This window comes from Lissotriton vulgaris, chromosome 1_1 (genome assembly GCF_964263255.1).
Source record: "Lissotriton vulgaris chromosome 1_1, aLisVul1.2, whole genome shotgun sequence".
Lineage (NCBI taxonomy): Eukaryota > Metazoa > Chordata > Amphibia > Caudata > Salamandridae > Lissotriton > Lissotriton vulgaris.
The window spans coordinates 918,748,811-918,769,198 of NC_141685.1; the positions used below are offsets into that span (position 1 = coordinate 918,748,811).

At 42.8% G+C, this 20,388-nt stretch overlaps 1 protein-coding gene across 2 annotated transcripts in view; it reads right to left on the reverse strand.

The window, feature by feature from the left end:
- Positions 1–502: 502 nt before the first annotated feature.
- KEAP1 (kelch like ECH associated protein 1) overlaps positions 503–20,388 on the reverse strand; it is a 195,482-nt gene continuing 175,596 nt past the window's right edge. For both annotated transcript variants that reach the window (XM_086959063.1, XM_086959064.1), the window contains exon 6: positions 503–965. In XM_086959063.1, the coding sequence (XP_086815189.1) occupies positions 796–965 (170 nt within the window). In that variant the 3' untranslated portion in view covers positions 503–795. The remainder of the gene's footprint in view (positions 966–20,388) is intronic.

A 20,388-nucleotide genomic window follows, 5' to 3' on the forward strand; every position in this document is an offset into this window, starting at 1 on the left:
TAATCCCACATGGTTGTGTTACAACAATTTCTGGGTTAACTAATTGCTAATTTTGAAAAACAAAAGGGCTCTGGGAGCTTTGATATTGCAACATTCACACTAGAGCCTTGCTGCGGACCACAAACGATTTGGGCAACATTCTACTCTCCTAGTCACAAAAACAGTTTTCCCTTCAAAAAGCCAGACTAATGATGTACTGCTGAGGGCTCAGGGTGATTTCGAAGGCAAAATGGGGATTTGCTTAACAATCGCTTTGACTCTGATGAAGTACGAAAGAAGCCTGTGAGAGGGATGGGGAATCTAGTTTGTGCATTCAGACAAATCCAAGATTACCTGAGAATTCATTCACCACATTTACCAATACCTCTGGGCTTGTGGTATACCTTAAGAGTACCATCTGCCTTCATGAAAACCAAGATATACCACCTTACAGGGAAAAATAACCTCAGTGTTATCCCCAAACAAGATAGCTGCCATACTATGTACTGACCATCACAACTACTGCCTCTGAGAAGGTAAAGGCCCTACTTTTATTCAGTAAATCGTGGCACTTTTTCTTTTATTCGACACAAACCACAGTCATCAGTAAGAAATATTTAGAAATGACAAAAAAGGAAAAAAAGGCGACTGGACTGCCGGCATACAGTGTGTCCAACGCTGGCTGCTGTTGTTAAATGTCTTTTTAACACTGAACTCTATCCGATTCGTTGAGTCATATTTTTCATATTTGTATGTTTTTTTTTTTTATTTCCTCCCGAACACAAGCAAAATTGAGCTGGGAATTGTCTGATTCTTCTAAAGACAGCAAGAGCGAGGGGCATCAGTTTGTTTACGGCATGGTTCCATGGTGATGGCCACACCCACACCGCTACGGCCAGAAGTCATGTGTGTCACTTCGGTCCATGTGTCACTTGCCGGGTCATAGCATTCCACGCTGTCCAGGAAGTTGTGCCCATCATATCCACCTGGAAATAACAGAATCCCTTGGTTAATACTAAGCAACTGTGTAAGTTTAATGTACATGATTTAAAAAGGATTCGGAGCGTGGGGTATGGGATTAGGGGTACAACTATAGTTTTAACAAATAATTGTAATGATGTGGTGTATAAAGTAGCCCACTAGTAAGCTGTAGAAAGGGAAACGATGAAAAAGATAACAATGGAAAATAATTAAATAGTACGAAATAGAAAAGAAAACATGTATAGCAATGGCATGTAGTGCAGCAGAGTCAGATGCTGTGCACACTCTGCTCATCTTGTGTTCGTCGCAGACATTGCAAATTGTTAGGTTTCATTTTCAAGGTGACTTGTGATACCACCCCTGAACCCCACAATGCACCACGACAAAGGCTCCACATTATACTTTTCACCCTGTGGGTAAGAGCGTTTATATGGATTGATTTGAAGCTACAAAATGCACTGGTTGATGAGTATGTGTTTAATACGATGGTGATTGTTAAACGTCAAAGCATGAGCTCACAGTTGGAGAGATGGGAGTGCACGTGAATCTACAGAACTACAAGTTGCAAACTGATTGTTATAGTTAGGTAATATTTTGTGTTGGCAGCATGTGGTGCTGTAGATAACATGCTGTGCATAGATTGAAAAGTAGTACCCCTACTCTTAAGGCAGTGTCTTGCAAGCAGCGATGGAAGACATTTGAAACATAGTTTAAGTACAATTTGTCCAACTTGGGCTTCGGGTTTGGTTGTACTGTTTGGGGAATGTGTGGATATTACACCATATCACAGCTTTACAGACATACTTGAATGAGATGTTGCCTAGGAAAATAACAGTGGGTGTTTTAGCGGAGCTGAATGTACCATAGACACAGATTGTAGTGTTTGCTTTCAAACCATTTGACAAGCCCTAAAATGAAATTGGGCTAACCCAGGCGAGGCTGGTCAAATGCTACTTGGCCTTTCTGAACAATTTTTTTTAACATCCATGCATGCTCTTTTGACATCCAAAGTTTGTAAGATCCCAATACACAACCAACTGTGCTTGAAGGAAAAAGAAGGACACTCTATAGTCTGAATGAAATGGAAAAGTGAGAGGACCTTTGGCAGTAATCAAGGGTGTAGTCTGATGACCACTCCAACCTTTGTGCACCTGGAGAAGTATCTCCTCCTTTGTTACTACTTGCAGCTCAATTACCCCGTGGAGGAAAGTGGTTGCAATGAGAAAGAAAGTAGTTGCTTACCTGTAACTCCAGTTCCCCAGCAATGGTATCTTTGCATGAATCACTCCGATTCGCCAGGCTGGGAATTCTCTGCAACCTTAAATAGCCGGAAATAGTCTAAAAATGCCTATTGACCTCAACAAAAGGGTTTGTTTAGTAGTACATCCACTTAATTTGAAGCAACCTGGACTTCAGACAATGAGGTGGAAGTACCGAGAAGAAGGGAGGGTCGCATGTGAGAATATATGAAAGAGATCAACACTGGAGAACTGGAGTTACATGTAAGTAACTCATTTCTAAGCATTGAATCTTTCATATATGCACATGTTTGAATCACAACAGTACTGACAGCTACAAAACAAAGTGATGGGTGAGATGCTTGAATTAATTTCAGCTACTGGCAATTACTTTGGGCCACATCCCAGTCCATAGTTTTTTTTGCCGATATGCCACTCAGATTAGACCCAGCCATATGCAAATCAGCCTTGATACTGCAGCAATAGGACCACTCTAGCCCGAACCACCAAGCCAGGTCCTTTCTGAACTGGAACAGAAGCAACCTAAGACCGGTTTCGCCCTAGCTGGGGCTTGTCAGTCTGCCGTAGGTGGGTTACAGTAGCACACTGAGCATTGGACAAAATCTAGTATAGGTAGAGCCTCTCTCTCTCTTTACGTGGTTGTTCTTTAAATTCATATAGGAAGCAACTGCTGCTCCACAGTGCTCTTTGGAAGGTTGATTTTTTTGCCCACCTTTTCCAATCTGTGCATGGAAATAGACTATGTCCTCCAAAGAAGAATCTGGGTGTACGGCGGAACTGCCATCTCCATTAGGTATGACTTAATTTTCCCACTCTTCAGCATCTTCATCGCCCTTCTCTTTTTACTTCTGAATAGGTTGAATGGAAGCCTCCTCGGCTCCGAAATCCTTAGTAGTGGATGGTGCATGCCCTTATTTGGAGGTTGGTCAGGTGGAGATGGCTTAGGATGTGCTGGAGGTGGTAGCAGAGATGGTGGCAGAAGTGGGGTGGACATGGACTGCCCGACAGGCTGCTAAGTAGTCTTTGAAAAATGTGTATAATCTCTTCAACTGTTACAAATGAGGCACGCACCTAAAACATCTCAGATTCTACAAAATCATGACATGGGAACAGGGTCGATAAGGATAATCAGCTATGAAAGTCTGTGTTTGGGAAACATACCCTGATGAGCGTCCTGTGTTGGAAGCTGGCTCTGTATATACTATACCAAAATGAGGTATAGTGTGCACAGAGTCCAGTGGAACTCCAAAGGTAGGCCGAGGTAAAAGTAGATAGCACCTTATTCTCTATTTGTGGTAGTGTGGGTGAGCACTAAGAATTTATCAGAGGGTAGTGTTAAGCATTTGTTGTACACACTCAATCAGCAAATGATGTCACACACTCAAAGACTGAACTCAGACCAATTTTGTTTGTATACAAATATTCTTAAGTTATTTTATTTTTTAAAAACAAGCCAAGCCTGGCCCAGGTAAGTGAAATAAATGCTTTGAAAAATCTTATGCAGTGTTTACAATCGAATGCAGGTTCAAATGCACTTTGGATTAATACTGGTAAGTAAAAATATCGAAATTACTGTTCAGAATACTTTTTAGATTACTTTTTAAGTTACTTTTAATAGTCAGTGTGATATGCCTAGATACCACACTGGTCTGTCAAAGGCACAACTTTAAGGGGCCATAAGGCCTCACCAAATTATTCAAACAGTAAACTTTTTTTTATATTCAAATTTAAACCAGTGGTTTATTTCTGTTTTATGATTTCATCATAAGAATAACAATAATGCCTTATCTCAATATTCATACATCTACATGCAATCTGTGTTTATACATGTGTTGAAGGTTTCAGAGACTTATTAACTGTAAACAAAACATTCTGGTTATCAAATATATGTTTAAAGCACATATATTTCAATTTCAAAAATTGTTTCCCAATGCATTTCGGGTTCATGCAGAACCCTTCATCAGGGGAAGTATCCAAATAAACCAAAGAGTAATGTGATAACAATATTTCAAAACACTTTCGTGGTCACTGTGTTCTGAGGTACGACGTAGCAGGACCTACGAGGCAACAATAATACACATTTTGTGAACACATGTCATTCATATATTATAAATATACATGCGAGCATAAGGGGAAACGGGACTGGGGAGTAACGCTGAACCAGTCCTCACCCGAAGGATAGAAAAGGAACCAATAAGAAATAGAAGAAAGTACCCAATGGCTCGTAAGTGAAAATCCTCTAGTTAATGCTAGAGAAAAAGAGATATACATGTGTGTTACCAGTGTATATATGTAACATGCGATACACATGAAGCTGCCCTTCTATAGAGAATCTGTCCTGTTTGCTGGTGTGTAAGGTCATGCAGACCAATTGGTGTGTAAGGTCATGCCGACCAATTGGCCCCACACTACAAAAGCGTCTGTGCTCACATAGAGAAAGACGTAACTGAGGGCAAAATGTCTCACCAATCCGGGTTCCCAGTGGGGAACTTGGCCGAAATTGCTGTTCAGGAATTAACAGGAGCGGACCTTTGGCAAAACCGTAAACAGCCTGCAGTAATAAGGACATAAGCGTAGTTCATAATAATGTCTGCATCATCAAGCAACCAACGTTACCAAGGTGTTTATAAACGAGACTTACCCTCTCGTGTTTGGGTAACTCGGCCGAAGCTACTACTAAAGGGTTAAAGGAAGCGGACCTCTGGCACAACAGTGAACAAGCCTGCACAGATAAGAACAAGTGCAGTTCATATTAATGACTGCGCCGTCGAGAGACCAACACTACCCAAGTGCTTGTGAACGGGACTTACCCTCACGGGGAAAAGTCATGCTTCTCATCAAAGTGGTCGACTGCTATCTGGAAACAGATTAAGTTTCCGTTAGTCAAGCTGAGATACGAACTAGTGCAATCTCTATGATATCAGTGAGAGTCCAAACTCACCAGCCTCACTGCAACGGCGCCATTCATCCAAAGAGAACGCGACTCCGCCCATCAAGTCACATGGTGCGGAAGTCGATTCTTAAGAAGAGAAGTAAACTAAAACTAAAAAACGGACTCTGATGTCTCCATGTTGGAAGTGAAGAGTCTATTATCCAAAAGTATGGTACATACATCAAGTATTGCAACGAGGGGAAAGTGTAAGTCACGAAAACACTGTGCACACAAGAAATAAGAATGAGGAGAGAAAATGTGAGTTAGAGATTGCATAGTGTAAGAACCATCACAACTAGATACGTGACGGCAACCTGCTCTGACTGCGTCATTACCCTAAAACCCCACTGGGGGCAACAGTGTATTATAGCCCAGCTGATGTAGGAGAAGTAAAGAGCACAATGTCTAAAGTTAAATCAGAAGCAGGCTTATAGTAAAGAATAGTGACTGAACAGTCAAAATCATAATTAACTGTAAGAAGGAACAGCGTACTCCCGTACAATCTAAACATTCTTATGCAGACTGGATCTAATTTACAGAAAGCATAGCAATTCATAGTGGTCATTAAGACCTCCTGGGCTGACTGTCCCCAGAAATTGTATCCAATATGTTTCTCTTCTCGCTAGAGAAGTGTTAAACTCCATTCCTGCTACTTTTTGAACCTTCTCCAGAATAGTGAACCGAAGTTGAGGTATAGTGTGTTTAGCTGCTATGCAATGTCTGGCTAAGGGAGAATGAGTGTTTTGATTTCTAATCCGACTCTTATGTTCCACTATACGAGTTTTTACAGCCCTAGTTGTTCTGCCGACATATACTAGCCCGCAGGGGCATTTTATCGCGTATCTGACGCCTTCAGTGGTACAATCGGCTTTGTATTTAAGCGGTATTCCTAACCCAGTGTGCGGATGCATGAATAAATTGCCCATGATGACGTTACCACATTGGCCGCAGTTGTAACACTTCATCATTCCCTTCTCTTTTGTTCTAGGGAGCGACTTCATGGGTTTTAGGAGTTCCCGTAGATTTTTTGTTCTTGTGTGTGCAAACAGTGGTGTACCATGAAATACTTCAGTAAAATCAGGTTCATTGGTAATTAATTCCCATCGGTTTCTAATGATAGTCTTTATTTGTGATGCTTGTGCCGAGTTCTTTATCACAAATACTTCACGCTTCATAGGAGTTTTGATTCTAGGAGTTAAAAGCTCTTCTCGTGTTTTCTGCGCGATGACATTATTGGCGTGGCTCAATATCTCTTCTGGATATCCTCACTCCTTGTACTCTGTGATGTGTCTGGCAATCAGTTCCTGGCATTGATTAGCATCAGAGGTAATCCTCTTCGTGCGCATCATCTGCGAAATGGGAAGATATTTCTTCAAACTGTACGGATGAGCACTTGAAAACCACAAGGCGTTGTTAACATCGATGGGTTTCCTGTACATTGATGTCTCAAGTCCTGCAGGAGTTCTCCTGATTTCAATGTCAAGAAAGTGTATTGTGTCCTTATCAATGACATGAGTGAATTTAATTCGAGGGTTACACATGTTTAATGTGCGGATGCTCTCTTCCAACTCTTCCCTGGTTCCTGTCCAGAGTACTAGAATGTCATCAATGTAACGGAAAAAACGAGGAGTCTTACAGCAGGTAAGAACTGCCCTGAGCACTCTGAGTGCACTGTGAGTGCGTCGCAAAAGGTGAACTGAAGATGTGTAACAAGATATTCAAAGTTTTGTGAATTTTTTATTCATCAAAGTATTTCAAGTTGATCAAAAACCGATATGGGTAACACATATTTCTTCATATGGTTAGACTTCTAATGAAAAAATCCATAGCAATTCTTGACACTTATATCCATAAAGTGAAATGGAAACCCCAATGCATTTCGTGCTAAATAAGCACTTCTTCAGGGGGATATATTTCTAAAAAGAGAAAGCAATGAAACATGTTGTAGATTACTGCTGTACAGGAACATCAAAAAGAAGAGGTATACAAGACAAGCTAGGAAACAATGGGAGTGTCAATACACCCCAAGTGAGACTTCATATGAACGTGACTGGTGTAAAAAAGTGAATTGGAAAGTCGAGATCAGGAGTTCGTGAAAAGGCCAGTGAATTAGGTTTGAAGAAAATAATGAAATCTAGGTCGGAAAGGAAACGAAAAGAAAACCAAGGGCTTTCTTGGGAACGTGCTATGATCACCCTGGTGAAGCTGGAGGGGAAATCGCTGTGCCGAAGAGTAGTGTGCATCGTGTTCTTAAGAAAACACAGAAACCGCCACCTGGATTGCAGGAAAAATGGTAGTTCTTGACTTACCCATCATCAAGAACGGGCGGGTGCAACTATGGAATCGCAGGAGTGAATCTGTGCCGAAACCCGGAAGACGCCGAGTGTGCGCGTTAGTTCCCATAAGAGAAGAGCGAGATAGAAAAAGGACATGCGGACGCGAGGAGGAATGGAGATCGAAGTGGGACTTAGGAGTGTGAAAGGTGACGGAAAGAATATCGGAAAGGTGTGGGGATCATAAACAACCTGTATGAAGACGGAAATGTCAAGTTCAGTGGAGAAATCGAAAGTAATATTTTAGAACAAGACAGAAAGAAAGAGAGAAAAAAAAATAGAAAACAAGAGGACCAAGGTCCTAATGGAATACACGTGGAATACATTATAGAGTGCATGATAGTTCTGTCAAAAACACAGGTCAAAGAGAGATCACATTTCAAATGACAACAATTATCAGTGTTCAGAGGTGACAGCTGAGTTCAATTCTATCATTAAGTCCTTTAGGTTGAAGGGCTTGTAGATGGTAAATCCAGTAAAGTTCGCGTTGTAGCAAATGTTTAGTGTTGTCTCTGTACGCAAGTTCAGACCTAAGAGCAAGTTTCTAGCACCCACTTCTCATAAGACATTGGGCACATTCGAGACGCTAGTCAAGAAGGATCTTGAGAGTATAAAATATGATTCTACAACACACTTGAATCTTACTATCAAGGAGCGGAGGACACTTAACAAACTGAGACAAGACACTTCAATCACGTTCCTTCCAGCTGACAAAGGAGGAGCTCTTGTAGTACTAGACACAGACTTCTATAACACTAATGTTAACCAACATGTACAAGATGAAACCACGTACATACCCATGGAGCTTGACCCTACCATGGAGTTAATGGGAGCTCTATGCACCCTCGTACACAAGGCGCTTGACTCAGGAGTCATAGACGAAAACACGATGAAGTTCTTTCTGAACACTACACCCAAGGTTCCCACCATATATATGCTACCAAAGGTGCATAAACACAGGACGTCACCTCCATTTCGTCCCATAGTGGCCGGGTGTGGCTCGATCACGAACCAGTGGGGTATTACTTAGATCACCATTTACAACCACTAGTACAGACATGGACATCCTATGTGAAGGACACGACTGACTGCCTCAAGAAATTAGAAACTATACGTCATCTTTTTCTGGAAGACATTTGGCTCTGCACCATTGACGTGGTAGCATTGTACACCTCAATTGCACATGATGAAGGTTTAGAAGCTGTAGAATGGCGGTTACTATATTCGGATATCAATCATGACAAAGGTATATTTCTTTTGGAACTGTTACACTTTGCCCTATACCACAGCTACATTACTGGCAAGAAAAATTCTACATCCAACGTACCGGAACCTCCATGGGTTTTCCGGGAGCACCTTCGTATGCAAACACCTTTATGTCCCACTTCGAGGAACAATTTATTGCATCCAATCCGATTTGGCACACCAACGCAGCATTATTTCTCCGTTACATTGATGACATTCTAGTACTCTGGACAGGAACCAGGGAAGAGTTGGAAGAGAGCATCCGCACATTAAACATGTGTAACCCTCGAATCAAATTCACTCATGTCATTGATAAGGACACCATACACTTTCTTGACATTGAAATCAGGAGAACTCCTGCAGGACTTGAGACATCAATGTACAGGAAACCCACCGATGTTAACAACGCCTTGTGGTTTTCAAGTGCTCATCCGTACAGTTTGAAGAAACATCTTCCCATTTCGCAGATGATGCGCACGAAGAGGATTACCTCTGATGCTAATCAATGCCAGGAAATGATTGCCAGACACATCACAGAGTACAAGGAGCGAGGATATCCAGAAGAGATATTGAGCCACGCCAATAATGTCATCGCGCAGAAAACACAAGAAGAGCTTTTAACTCCTAGAATCAAAACTCCTATGAAGCGTGAAGTATTTGTGATAAAGAACTCGGCACAAGCATCACAAATAAAGACTATCATTAGAAACCGATGGGAATTAATTACCAATGAACCTGATTTTACTGAAGTATTTCATGGTACACCACTGTTTGCACACACAAGAACAAAAAATCTACGGGAACTCCTAAAACCCATGAAGTCGCTCCCTAGAACAAAAGAGAAGGGAATGATGAAGTGTTACAACTGCGGCCAATGTGGTAACGTCATCATGGGCAATTTATTTATGCATCCGCACACTGGGTTAGGAATACCGCTTAAATACAAAGCAGATTGTACCACTGAAGGCGTCAGATACGCGATAAAATGCCCCTGCGGGCTAGTATATGTCGGCAGAACAACTAGGGCTGTAAAAACTTGTATAGTGGAACATAAGAGTCGGATTAGAAATCAAAACACTCATTCTCCCTTAGCCAGACATTGGGTAGCAGCTAAACACACTATACCTCAACTTCGGTTCACTATTCTGGAGAAGGTTCAAAAAGTAGCAGGAATGGAGTTTAACACTTCTCTAGCGAGAAGAGAAACATATTGGATAAAATTTCTGGGGACAGTCAGCCCAGGAGGTCTTAATGACCACTATGAATTGCTATGCTTTCTGTAAATTAGATTCAGTCTGCATAAGAATGTTTAGATTGTACGGGAGTCCGCTGTTCCTTCTTACAGTTAATTATGATTTTGACTGTTCAATCACTATTCTTTACTATAAGCCTGCTTCTGATTTAACTTTTGACGTTGTGCTCTTTACTTCTCCTACATCAGCTGGGCTAGAATACACTGTTACCCTCAGTGGGGTTTTAGGGTAATGACGCAGTCAGAGCAGGTTGCCGTCACGTATCTAGTTGTGATGGTTCTTACACTATGCAATCTCTAACTCACATTTTCTCTCCTCATTCTTATTTCTTGTGTGCACAGTGTTTTCGTGACTTACACTTTCCCCTCGTTGCAATACTTGATGTATGTACCATACTTTTGGATAATAGACTCTTCACTTCCAACATGGAAGAGTCCGTTTTTTAGTTTTAGTTTACTTCTCTTCTTAAGAATCGACTTCCGCACCATGTGACTTGATGGGCGGAGTCGCGTTATCTTTGGATGAATGGCGCCGTTGCAGTGAGGCTGGTGAGTTTGGACTCTCACTGATATCATAGAGATTGCACTAGTTCGTATCTCAGCTTGACTAACGGAAACTTAATCTGTTTCCAGATAGCAGTCGACCACTTTGATGAGAAGCATGACTTTTCCCCGTGAGGGTAAGTCCCGTTCACAAGCACTTGGGTAGTGTTGGTCTCTCGACGGCGCAGTCATTAATATGAACTGCGCTTGTTCTTATCTCTGCAGGCTTGTTCACTGTTGTGCCAGAGGTCCGCTTCCTTTAATCCTTTAGTAGTAGCTTCGGCCGAGTTACCCAAATACGAGAGGATAAGTCTCGTTTATAAACACCTTGGTAACGTTGGTTGCTTGATGATGCAGACATTATTATGAACTACGCTTATGTCCTTATTACTGCAGGCGGTTTACGGTTTTGCCAAAGGTCCGCTCCTGTTAATTCCTGAACAGCAATTTCGGCCGAGTTTCCCACTGGGAACCCGGATTGGGGAGACATTTTGCCCTCAGTTACGTCTTTCTCTATGTGAGCACAGACGCTTTTGTAGTGTGGGGCCAATTGGTCGGCATGACCTTACACACCAATTGGTCTGCATGACCTTACACACCAGCAAACAGGACAGATTCTCTATAGAAGGGCAGCTTCATGTGTATCGCATGTTACACATATACACTGGTAACACACATGTATATCTCTTTTTCTCTAGCATTAACTAGAGGATTTTCACTTACGAGCCATTGGGTACTTTCTTCTATTTCTTATTGGTTCCTTTTCTATCCTTCGGGTGAGCACTGGTTCAGCGTTACTCCCCAGTCCCATTTCCCCTTATGCTCGCATGTATATTTATAATATATGTATGACATGTGTTCATAAAATGTGTATTATTGTTGCCTCGTAGGTCCTGCTACGTCGTACCTCAGAACACAGTGACCACGAAAGTGTTTTGAAATATTGTTATCACATTACTCATTGGTTTATTTGGATACTTCCCCTGATGAAGGGTTCTGCATGAACCCGAAATGCATTGGGAAACAATGTTTGAAATTGAAATATATGTGCTTTAAACATATATTTGATAACCAGAATGTTTTGTTTACAGTTAATAAGTCTCTGAAACCTTCAACACATGTATAAACACAGATTGCATGTAGATGTATGAATATTGAGATAAAGCATTATTGTTATTCTTATGATGAAAACATAAAACAGAAATAAACCACTGGTTTAAATTTGATTATAAAAAAAAAGTTTACTGTTTGAATAATTTGGTGAGGCCTTATGGCCCCTTAAAGTTGTGCCTTTGGCAGCCCAGGGCTTCCCTGAGCTCATACTTGGTATTTTTTCTACTGGGGGGCAGGGCACGCTCCCTCTCAACCATCGAGCACACTAAACATTATTAGCATTGATTAAACACACACAGGTTTATAGAAACACAGGTGTGCTACTCCACCACTCTCCTGTAGATACCACACTGGGACATTTCCCAGAGAAAAGGTAAGTAAAGTCAGTTTTGCACAGTTGTAGTTTTTCAGGTTTCCATACAAATCAACTCCACACAGAGAGAAACAGTCAATGTATTCCTATAGAGAGAAATTAAGTTATCGGTTACGAGGTAAGTACTCGGTCTTTGGGGTTGGATTTCTGGGGTTAGAACAAGGGTCCCCCAAGGTTAAGGATGCACTCTCAAAACACCCACAGCGGCACTAGGGGGGCTGGTTGCAGAGTGCTGAGGCCCAATGTTATCCCATGGGGGATAGGAGGCCCCCGATTGGTGGATGGTTACAAGCAGGCTACTGGGTCGTGGGAGCAAAGCTCCTGGTGTTAGGCTCAGGGCAAATGGGGATCCTGTTTAGCACACAAAGTGCACTCGCTGCGGCGCAGGGTCAGCTGGGTTAGGAAGCTGGTTTGGGGTCAGATGCCCAGTTGATTTCAATGGGGATTCTCCCGTTTCAACAAAGACTGCAGTCGCAGGTCGAAAACCTTCTGGAGGTGACCACAGGTTGGAGAGGTAAGTTGAGATATCTGGGGATGCTGGGACACAGTTGGTTGGACCACCCAAGGCCACGGGACTTCAGTTGCATGGGTGTTTTTAAATGTTGGGTTTTCCTTAAAAGATCCAGTCACGGTCATGGGGACCCTCTAGAAAGAGGCTGCATGCGTCACTGGGAGATTCGAGGCAAGTCAGAGATTACCATATCTCGGGTCAGGATTGCCAGGGAGACCTCCTCGTGGTGTTGGGCCACTAACTCGGGCCGTGGGCGTCGGGTGCAGAGTGGTGCAGGCTCGTGGATGTGTGTAAAGGTACAGGGCCCAACGGTGGCACAATAAGTGCTGCAGTCGTTAGGGGCCTTCCCTAGCCACAGTACTTGTGGTACCATTTACAAGGGGCTGCCCTGTGGCCAAAGAGTGCCAATTGGGTTTTGTTTTTAATGCAGTTTAGGGAAAGAACATAGGCCCCGTGTGTGCAGGAGCCCAGGGCATTACACATTACATTTGCAAAAAGTGGGGGCAACCATGCAAAAACAGGGCATTTTCTTACATTCTCAAATTCCATAATGCTGTGGACAACCAACTGCATAGGATTATAAGCAGTCTTTGAAACATATTGGTTGGCAAGGTTATCCTCAAACTCAGAGACCAGAATTTGTGCATGAAGGCTTGCTGTTACTTGAATAGATAAAAAGAGACTAGCGTGGAAAAAACTAATTGCTGATGAAGTTGATGTCGGTGAGCTAAGACATTCTTGGCGTCATAGATGATGAGCTCGACTCCAAAGGGACTGTTGTCTTCGATGGAGGTCTTGAAGACGGTGAAGTTGACGCCAGGGTCGCTGGTAGTAGAGTGTGTCAACAAGGAGCTGGTCGTCGATGGTGTTGAAGTCTACAATGGTATCTTCATGGATGCAGACACCACAGAAGACAATGGAAGTGTCATCGACAGTGGATTTTCCCATGATATTGAAGTCACCAACAGACACTGAAAGTCAGCGAGGATGAGCAGAGAACTTGGATTTTTGCACAGGCTGATGCTCATCATATTTGGGGCATTTTCTGAGGGTGCTCAAGTATTTTGTCTGTGGAGATGGCTGCAAGTAATTTAGGATGCTAAAGTAGAGCTAGGGCCAATTAGTATATTTCCTTTTTGTGCCACCTTTTTCTTAGAAGTGCTTGGAAGATAACATTTCAAAGATCATCTTCCTTAGTAGGAGGATATTTTTTCTTTTCCAGTACATAGATGGCTAATCTCCTCTCTTCTCTATCCTTTAAGATTTCTGAAGAAAAGGTTCTACAAATGTTACAGCGCAAAAGCTTGTGCATTGGATTAACACATTAAATACACTTCGGCCCACAAATCAAAATTTGCAGAGACTTTTTCGGCAATGGTGACAGATGAAGGGTCTCCCTGGCTCACAAAAAAAGAATTTCCATTAAAAACAAAATTACTGAACTCTGAAGGTTGGGCTGGTTCAATTCCAGGGTAGACCAGAAGTAACCTCAGGATAAGGTAACTGAGAGGTTAGAGCACAGCTCTTCTTGGGGCTCCCTTACACATGTGTAGTAGAAATCTGAGTTATAGTGCTCTCTAGAGAGTGTGGAGAGCTGGCATCTCCATCTCATTAGCGGACGTTTGAGTTACTTCAAATGACGTGGATGTGCTACTTAAACACAAACTGTTAAGGTCTACCTATTTTAACCCTGTTTACATCCATTTAAGATCACCAGGTATTCCCTGTCTGACGATGGAGAACGATTCAATCATGTGATTATATGAACGATTCAGTATTGGAGAAGGCCACTCTTCAAGAAAGGAACTACAGTGGACAAGAGCATAGCAATTCAATGGGAGGCCCCATATGCAGTATAAAACATTGTTTAAGCCCTATGAAGGCACTAGTGGGTTTGGAGGAAGGAGAACCTCTTTAAAGGCCTTATTTTAAAGATTGACTGGTGTTCTTCAGTTTGTAGGCAAGTCTCAACAGCACCTACGTGTAGTCTAATGGAAAGGTATGCTACTCATGCCTTTTATATGTGCTTTAAATAACAATGCCCGCACTGGAGCTTTTTGGGTGATGTAACACCCTTGTTTTTATAAGGAGTACAGTTTTTATAAGGAGTACATTGTGGTGATGTTCTCTTTGTGAATAAACAGAGACTTGTTGCAAATGAGTCTCTGAAACGATCCCAGTAGCCCCAGCAGCTGAACTGCCATTAGTTCCCGTACACTGATATTCAGGTGTCTTCGCTGCATGGATCGCTGGCCCTCAATTGTGAGCTGCCTCGTGTGTAGTTCCCACCACATGAGAAAGGAGCTTGTGTTGATGGCACCAGTGACTCAGGTCGTGTACCGACCCACCTAACTGGCTCTTGTTGCTCAACCGAAGTAGTCTGTGCTGAACATTGTGCTCTACCAACACTAGATATTTCAACGTTCCAGTCACTTATATCCATTGCCTCACAAAGCACTTCTTAAGGATATCATGTACACCTGAACGTTCAGGTCTAGTGCAACACAAGATGCCATCATTTGCAACAGTTTAATTGTCATTGTCAGAGGATGCAATGTCAGGTAAAGTAGAAATAGCCTTTGAAATGCCATCTCCCTCTCATTGCTGGAGTAGGCTTTACAAGTCAGTGTATATAGTATGACTCCCAAGAACAGCTGTGTCTGTTCAATGCAGTGGGATTATTTTTTTTCCACTGACTGTGAATCCCAATGCGTGGAGGAGTGAAATGACTTGTTGAGTATGAGCGAGGCAATGCACTCCGCTCCTGCTCTTAACCCGCCAAGACTTGAATGCCGGTGCACCAAAGATGCACTGGCACCACTACAAGACACATGGTAAATACTTGAGTGTCGGATGTGATGCCAAAGGGTAGGCCATTGAATTGATATTGAAATCCGTTTATCACAAAGCTGCGGTACTAGCGTGAAATGTGGATAGGGATGTGGATGTAGTGCCCTTAAGATCAATGGTCACCATGTAGTCCCCGCTACAGAGCAAAGGACTAATGTCTTGGAGGGCCATAACCTTGAAGTACCATGACATGCTGCACTGATTGGGCAATCTTAGGTCGAGTATCTGCTGTAACCTCCAGTCTTTCTTGAGAATGAGAAAGAAAAGGGAGTAGATGACAGCTATCACTGGTGTGTAGAGTCCGGTTTGATAGATAGTTTTTAGAGCAATGCCTGCACTTCCTCCAGGTGTTGGTGATCTTGGTTGATGCTACACTGAAGTAGTGGAATCTTTGGTGGTGTGAACTTTTAGGCAGCAGCAATTTGTATGATGGAAACCAACCACTGGTCTGAGGTTACATCCTTCCACCGGGGAAGGTATAACGTGTTGCATCCCCCATACAGGTGTTGAGTGGTGGTGGGGATGTGTGGAAGGCCATCGGATTTGGGGGGGGGAGGGCTAGAGGTGCCTTGTTTTGGACGCTTCTAGTCTTTCAGCGGCTGTTGCACCAGAGGCCATCTTTGAAGTATGGCTTGGATGTTTGGTACGTAGGACACTGAGTTTCCTAATGATGTTGCAGCTGCAAGCATTTCTGGCCTATGAAACTAGGACTTCGGAGGTTGGTTTAGAAATGCTATCATTGCCTTTGCCATGTCTGTGACTCATTTCAAAAATGGAATCAAATTGTGGCCCAAAAAGGTGTTTTCATTAAAAAAGCAAACCAATAAGGAACCATTATAGCTTTGGGCAGATGCTTTATGCCAAACATGACAGTAGAGCTAAATGGTAGCATTCGTCTCCTTGGAGGAAATATCAGCAGTGTATAAGGCACACCTAATGCTGGCATTGGAAATCCCACTTTGAACACCACCAATTAGCACAAAAATTAAAAGGGGCATTCTCTACACACTACCACCCCATGATTAATTCTCATATGACCTGGCCCCAGTTTTCAGGATCCTATTTCGCTCCAATACAGTCTATGGTCACATAAGGTTATCATGGGGTGTGTTTCTCCATTTTGGTGTCTTTGCACCAAAGTTTTTTGTTTCTGTAGTGTGACGGTTCCTAAGCACTAAACCACCTCCAAACCAGAACACCGACAAAAACAATCTAAGTTAGAGCTTATGACCTGGTGCACTGTGAATATCAGGGGGGATGTATCATGAGTTACTTCAAAGCTAAAGCCTCTTCTTCAAAGAAAAAGAACTTGAAACAGCCACGTCCAACACTAGACGACAGGAGTGGGAACTACATATGATCTACAGCAGCACATGCAGCAAATATTCTGTGAAATACTCTACATATTACAGACAGGTGGTCCGATAACTGCGTGGGATTTAAATAATCAGTCATCCAGCCTATTTACAAGGAAGGTAGGTGCGATGTCAAATGGAAAGAGTAGGATGCCTGACTAACCAAATGCTAACCTGTCTATGCAAGAAGCCATATTTTGCAAGTCCCCTAGCTCAGATACTGCAGTAGTACGTACTGCGTGTGACCAGTGAATTCATGAGAAACTTAACAGTGTTAATAGGGAGGTGTGGCCAGATGGGCAAATGTTTGCGTTTTTTAACCACATGCGCGCTGCTCTGATTCCTCTAGAATGCTGACTTTTTAAAAAACGCACTTTACATGACGAGCTGGGCTCGTCATCAGTGTGCGAGGAGGCTACACCATGACGAGCCCAGCTCGTCATCAGCCTCGAAGGGGTTAAGGACACCTTTGTAAAGTGGCTGTAACACGTTTGGAGGCATGGATGAGGCAAGCAACACTCCTATGTTTCTAGCAATTAGGGAGGGAGAGAGTGTTAGGAGACTGATTAAGACAAATCAAAAGGCTTATGACACTGTATGGAACAAGAATTATAAATAAGCCTGTTATAGAAGGAGCCATTAATTGCTTTTCTGTTTTGCAAGGTCTTAAGTTGGGATTCAAGTGCTCATCACAGAATCTTTCATAGATGTATATGCTAAGGCCCACTTCCTAGAGGCCAGCAGCATACCTCAGCTTTTCTTGTGCAAATTAGTTGTGTGAAGTCAATACGTATATTGAGAAATCTGTTATCAGAATTTATCTGTTTACAAGCATCAAAAAGCAGAAACTGCTTAAGTTTCTTATTAGCTGGTAGTAGTACATATAATAAGCTTTAGCTTTCAACCTTTTTTCCTGAAGGTTTATCACATCCATCTGCAGTTTCTGTAGGGTTCGTTGCCTGCGTGCCAAATACGAATCCTACCTCAGATTCTGTACTCAGCTAGATTTATTCCACCTTTTGAGACATGGTTGAGTTTACTAAGCCCAAAACTTTCACATTTAAATCAGTAAAATGTGTGGCCTTAATATATTTCTAAGTATTCAACAAATACTGCATGCAAATCCTTTAATATTTGTCAGTCGTTTCCTCCAAAAAGGGAAGACAAAATAAAGAGAGAAAGTTGTTAAGAAAGAAAGAAGGTTCTAGTTTTTGTGTGGGATCAGAAGCTGCATTATCAACAATACCCTTTTTATAGGGGTTTGGAAGTCATGTGTGTGTCTGCATATGACTCATTTCTTAAGGGAACAGTAGAGCTACCATGAAAAGATGTACAGGAGAATGGGGTTTCCACTCTAAGTTTCTAATCCTGGTCAGCTGGACGTTCATTTCCTTCCGTCGACTGACCAATCCTATAAGGAAATTGTGCCTACTTTCCACCCACCTTGACCCTTCAGTCAACCAGGTTCAGATATCAGACCTTCAATGATTAAGTAACAACAGATTTATTGATGACACTAGAAGCAATGATTGATCAATGTTCTAAGAGATTCTCAGAGACTACGCATCTCTTTATATGAACCACCATTCTCAAAAAAGCATTCAGGTAACCATCCTGTTTCAATGGCAGAATCTTAAGCTCCTGTGGAATGCTTTAAGACCCTCCCATCTCTTTGGCTACACCTCTTTGGCTGGTGTGCACAGACCGGAAGTAGGCAGATGAGGGTGCCCTACGCATATAAGAAGACGTTGGAAATGAAGAGTAAATGTATTGGCATTTATATAGCGCACTACTTACCCATAGGGTCCCGAGGCGCTTCGACCGCTGCGAAACCCTTCCTGGCTTCCCTGAGAGATGGTCCCTTAATGGGTATCTCCAGGGTGAGACCAGGCATCCCCGGCAGTCTGGTGGGGCCGTTAGTGAAGATGAGGCAAGCTAATGCCCAGAGTTGCCGAGTGTGATCGCTGATCAGAGTGGGCACCGAGGCGAGAGAATTATCGAGTCCGCTGACCCTGGTCCAGAAACCTGCCGCGCCGGGAATCGAACCCTGGTCCCGGGCCGTCCTCTGCTCTCGAGTCTGCCGCCTCTAACCAGTGAGCCACACTAGCATAGTTCCATTGTGACGATTCTCATGCCAATAACAAATTTAAGGACTATATTGTACCAGACTTTCACCTGGTATCTTTATACCCACTCCTGAAGACATTACACCGTTTCAATGTTTAATGAAAAAAAGATGTCCGACACACTGGATCTTGTATTGGAAACTGTTGGATTTGCAGACAATCCGCTTGGCACCAAATGCCTTCCCACCCCCATCAAAGGGAGGATGGTACAAGTGCTCACGGACAAGACCACAGCCATGTGGTACTACAACAAGTAGGGCAGGATGGAATCTTGACTATCGGACAAGAGACACTGTGTTTGGAAGTGGCTGAGCTGCCAGGAGATTTCTCTAGTGGTGCACCACCTGGCGTGATCTCTAAACGCCAAAGGAGAGGAACTTGACTGCCAACACTTAGCGGATCACGAATGGCAGTTACACCTGAAGGTGGTGCAAGGCATATTCCAAGAAATGGGAGAACCTGGTCTCAATCTTTCCGCCACTGCCAAGAACATGTCACGTCACCACTTTTGAGTTTCTAAGAAGTTTCTCTTTGAGGGGCATTCACAATAGACTGGTGTTCGGAGCTCCTGTATGCCTTCCTACCACTGACTCTTCTGCCCAGATTTCTGAAGAAGAACAGGTAAGACTGGGTGTTGGACCTGCGCAGGCAAGCCCAGCATAAAGGGGGAGGTAGCTTGACTCGAGTGGCTAGGCAGGTGAAGGCTATAGTGTTAAGCCAGCTTGGACCCGATAATAACCCCCTGTACACCACACAAAAAGAAGGACACCACACCACTGTTATGGAAAAATACGATTCATTTATATAAAAGTTCGCTGGATTTGTAGCAAATTCACTTAGGGTTTCACAGTTACATTTCTGGTAAGCATTGGTTCAATGGAATACTGGTTTCTCATAAATAAATAAATAAATAGTTGGACTCTAAGGAATAAATACACTGGATAAATAGTAGATATGAATACAGTAGAATAAATATCAAGTTAGCAATGACTGGAATAAATAGAATAAATAATATCAAAGATCAGAATAAATACCACAATAAATATCAGCAATGTTTAGCACAATAATGACTAGCCTAAATATCACTTTAGTTATCACCAATGACTGGTATCGCTGCCACCAATTAATCACTTCTAATACAGTCACTTTTCCAGTGTGGAGAAAGGAGAGATTACTCTTACAGTTAGTTGGACAGCCCGACAGGCTTTCAGGCTTCTTGGGATACAGAACTACTTTTGGGACTCTTTTGTAACCGCTCGATGCACACGCGTGTATCTAGAAAGCAAGGAAATACTTTTAGCAGTTCATTCCCACTCGGCTGCCACCGGGAGAGGACCTATACTTGGCGCTGGGGGTCAATATTCGCCTACAGGGCTGGTTCACCCTCAGAACCCTGGCGGCACCAGTTCAGAGTCTTAAGACGACGAACGGGCTGCCGGGGAGGTCGCAAAACTCCTCAGTTCAGTCACAGTAATGCCGCTGTTTAGCTCTCACACACCGCAGTCTTTTAGCAGAACACACGGCCCACCTCACATC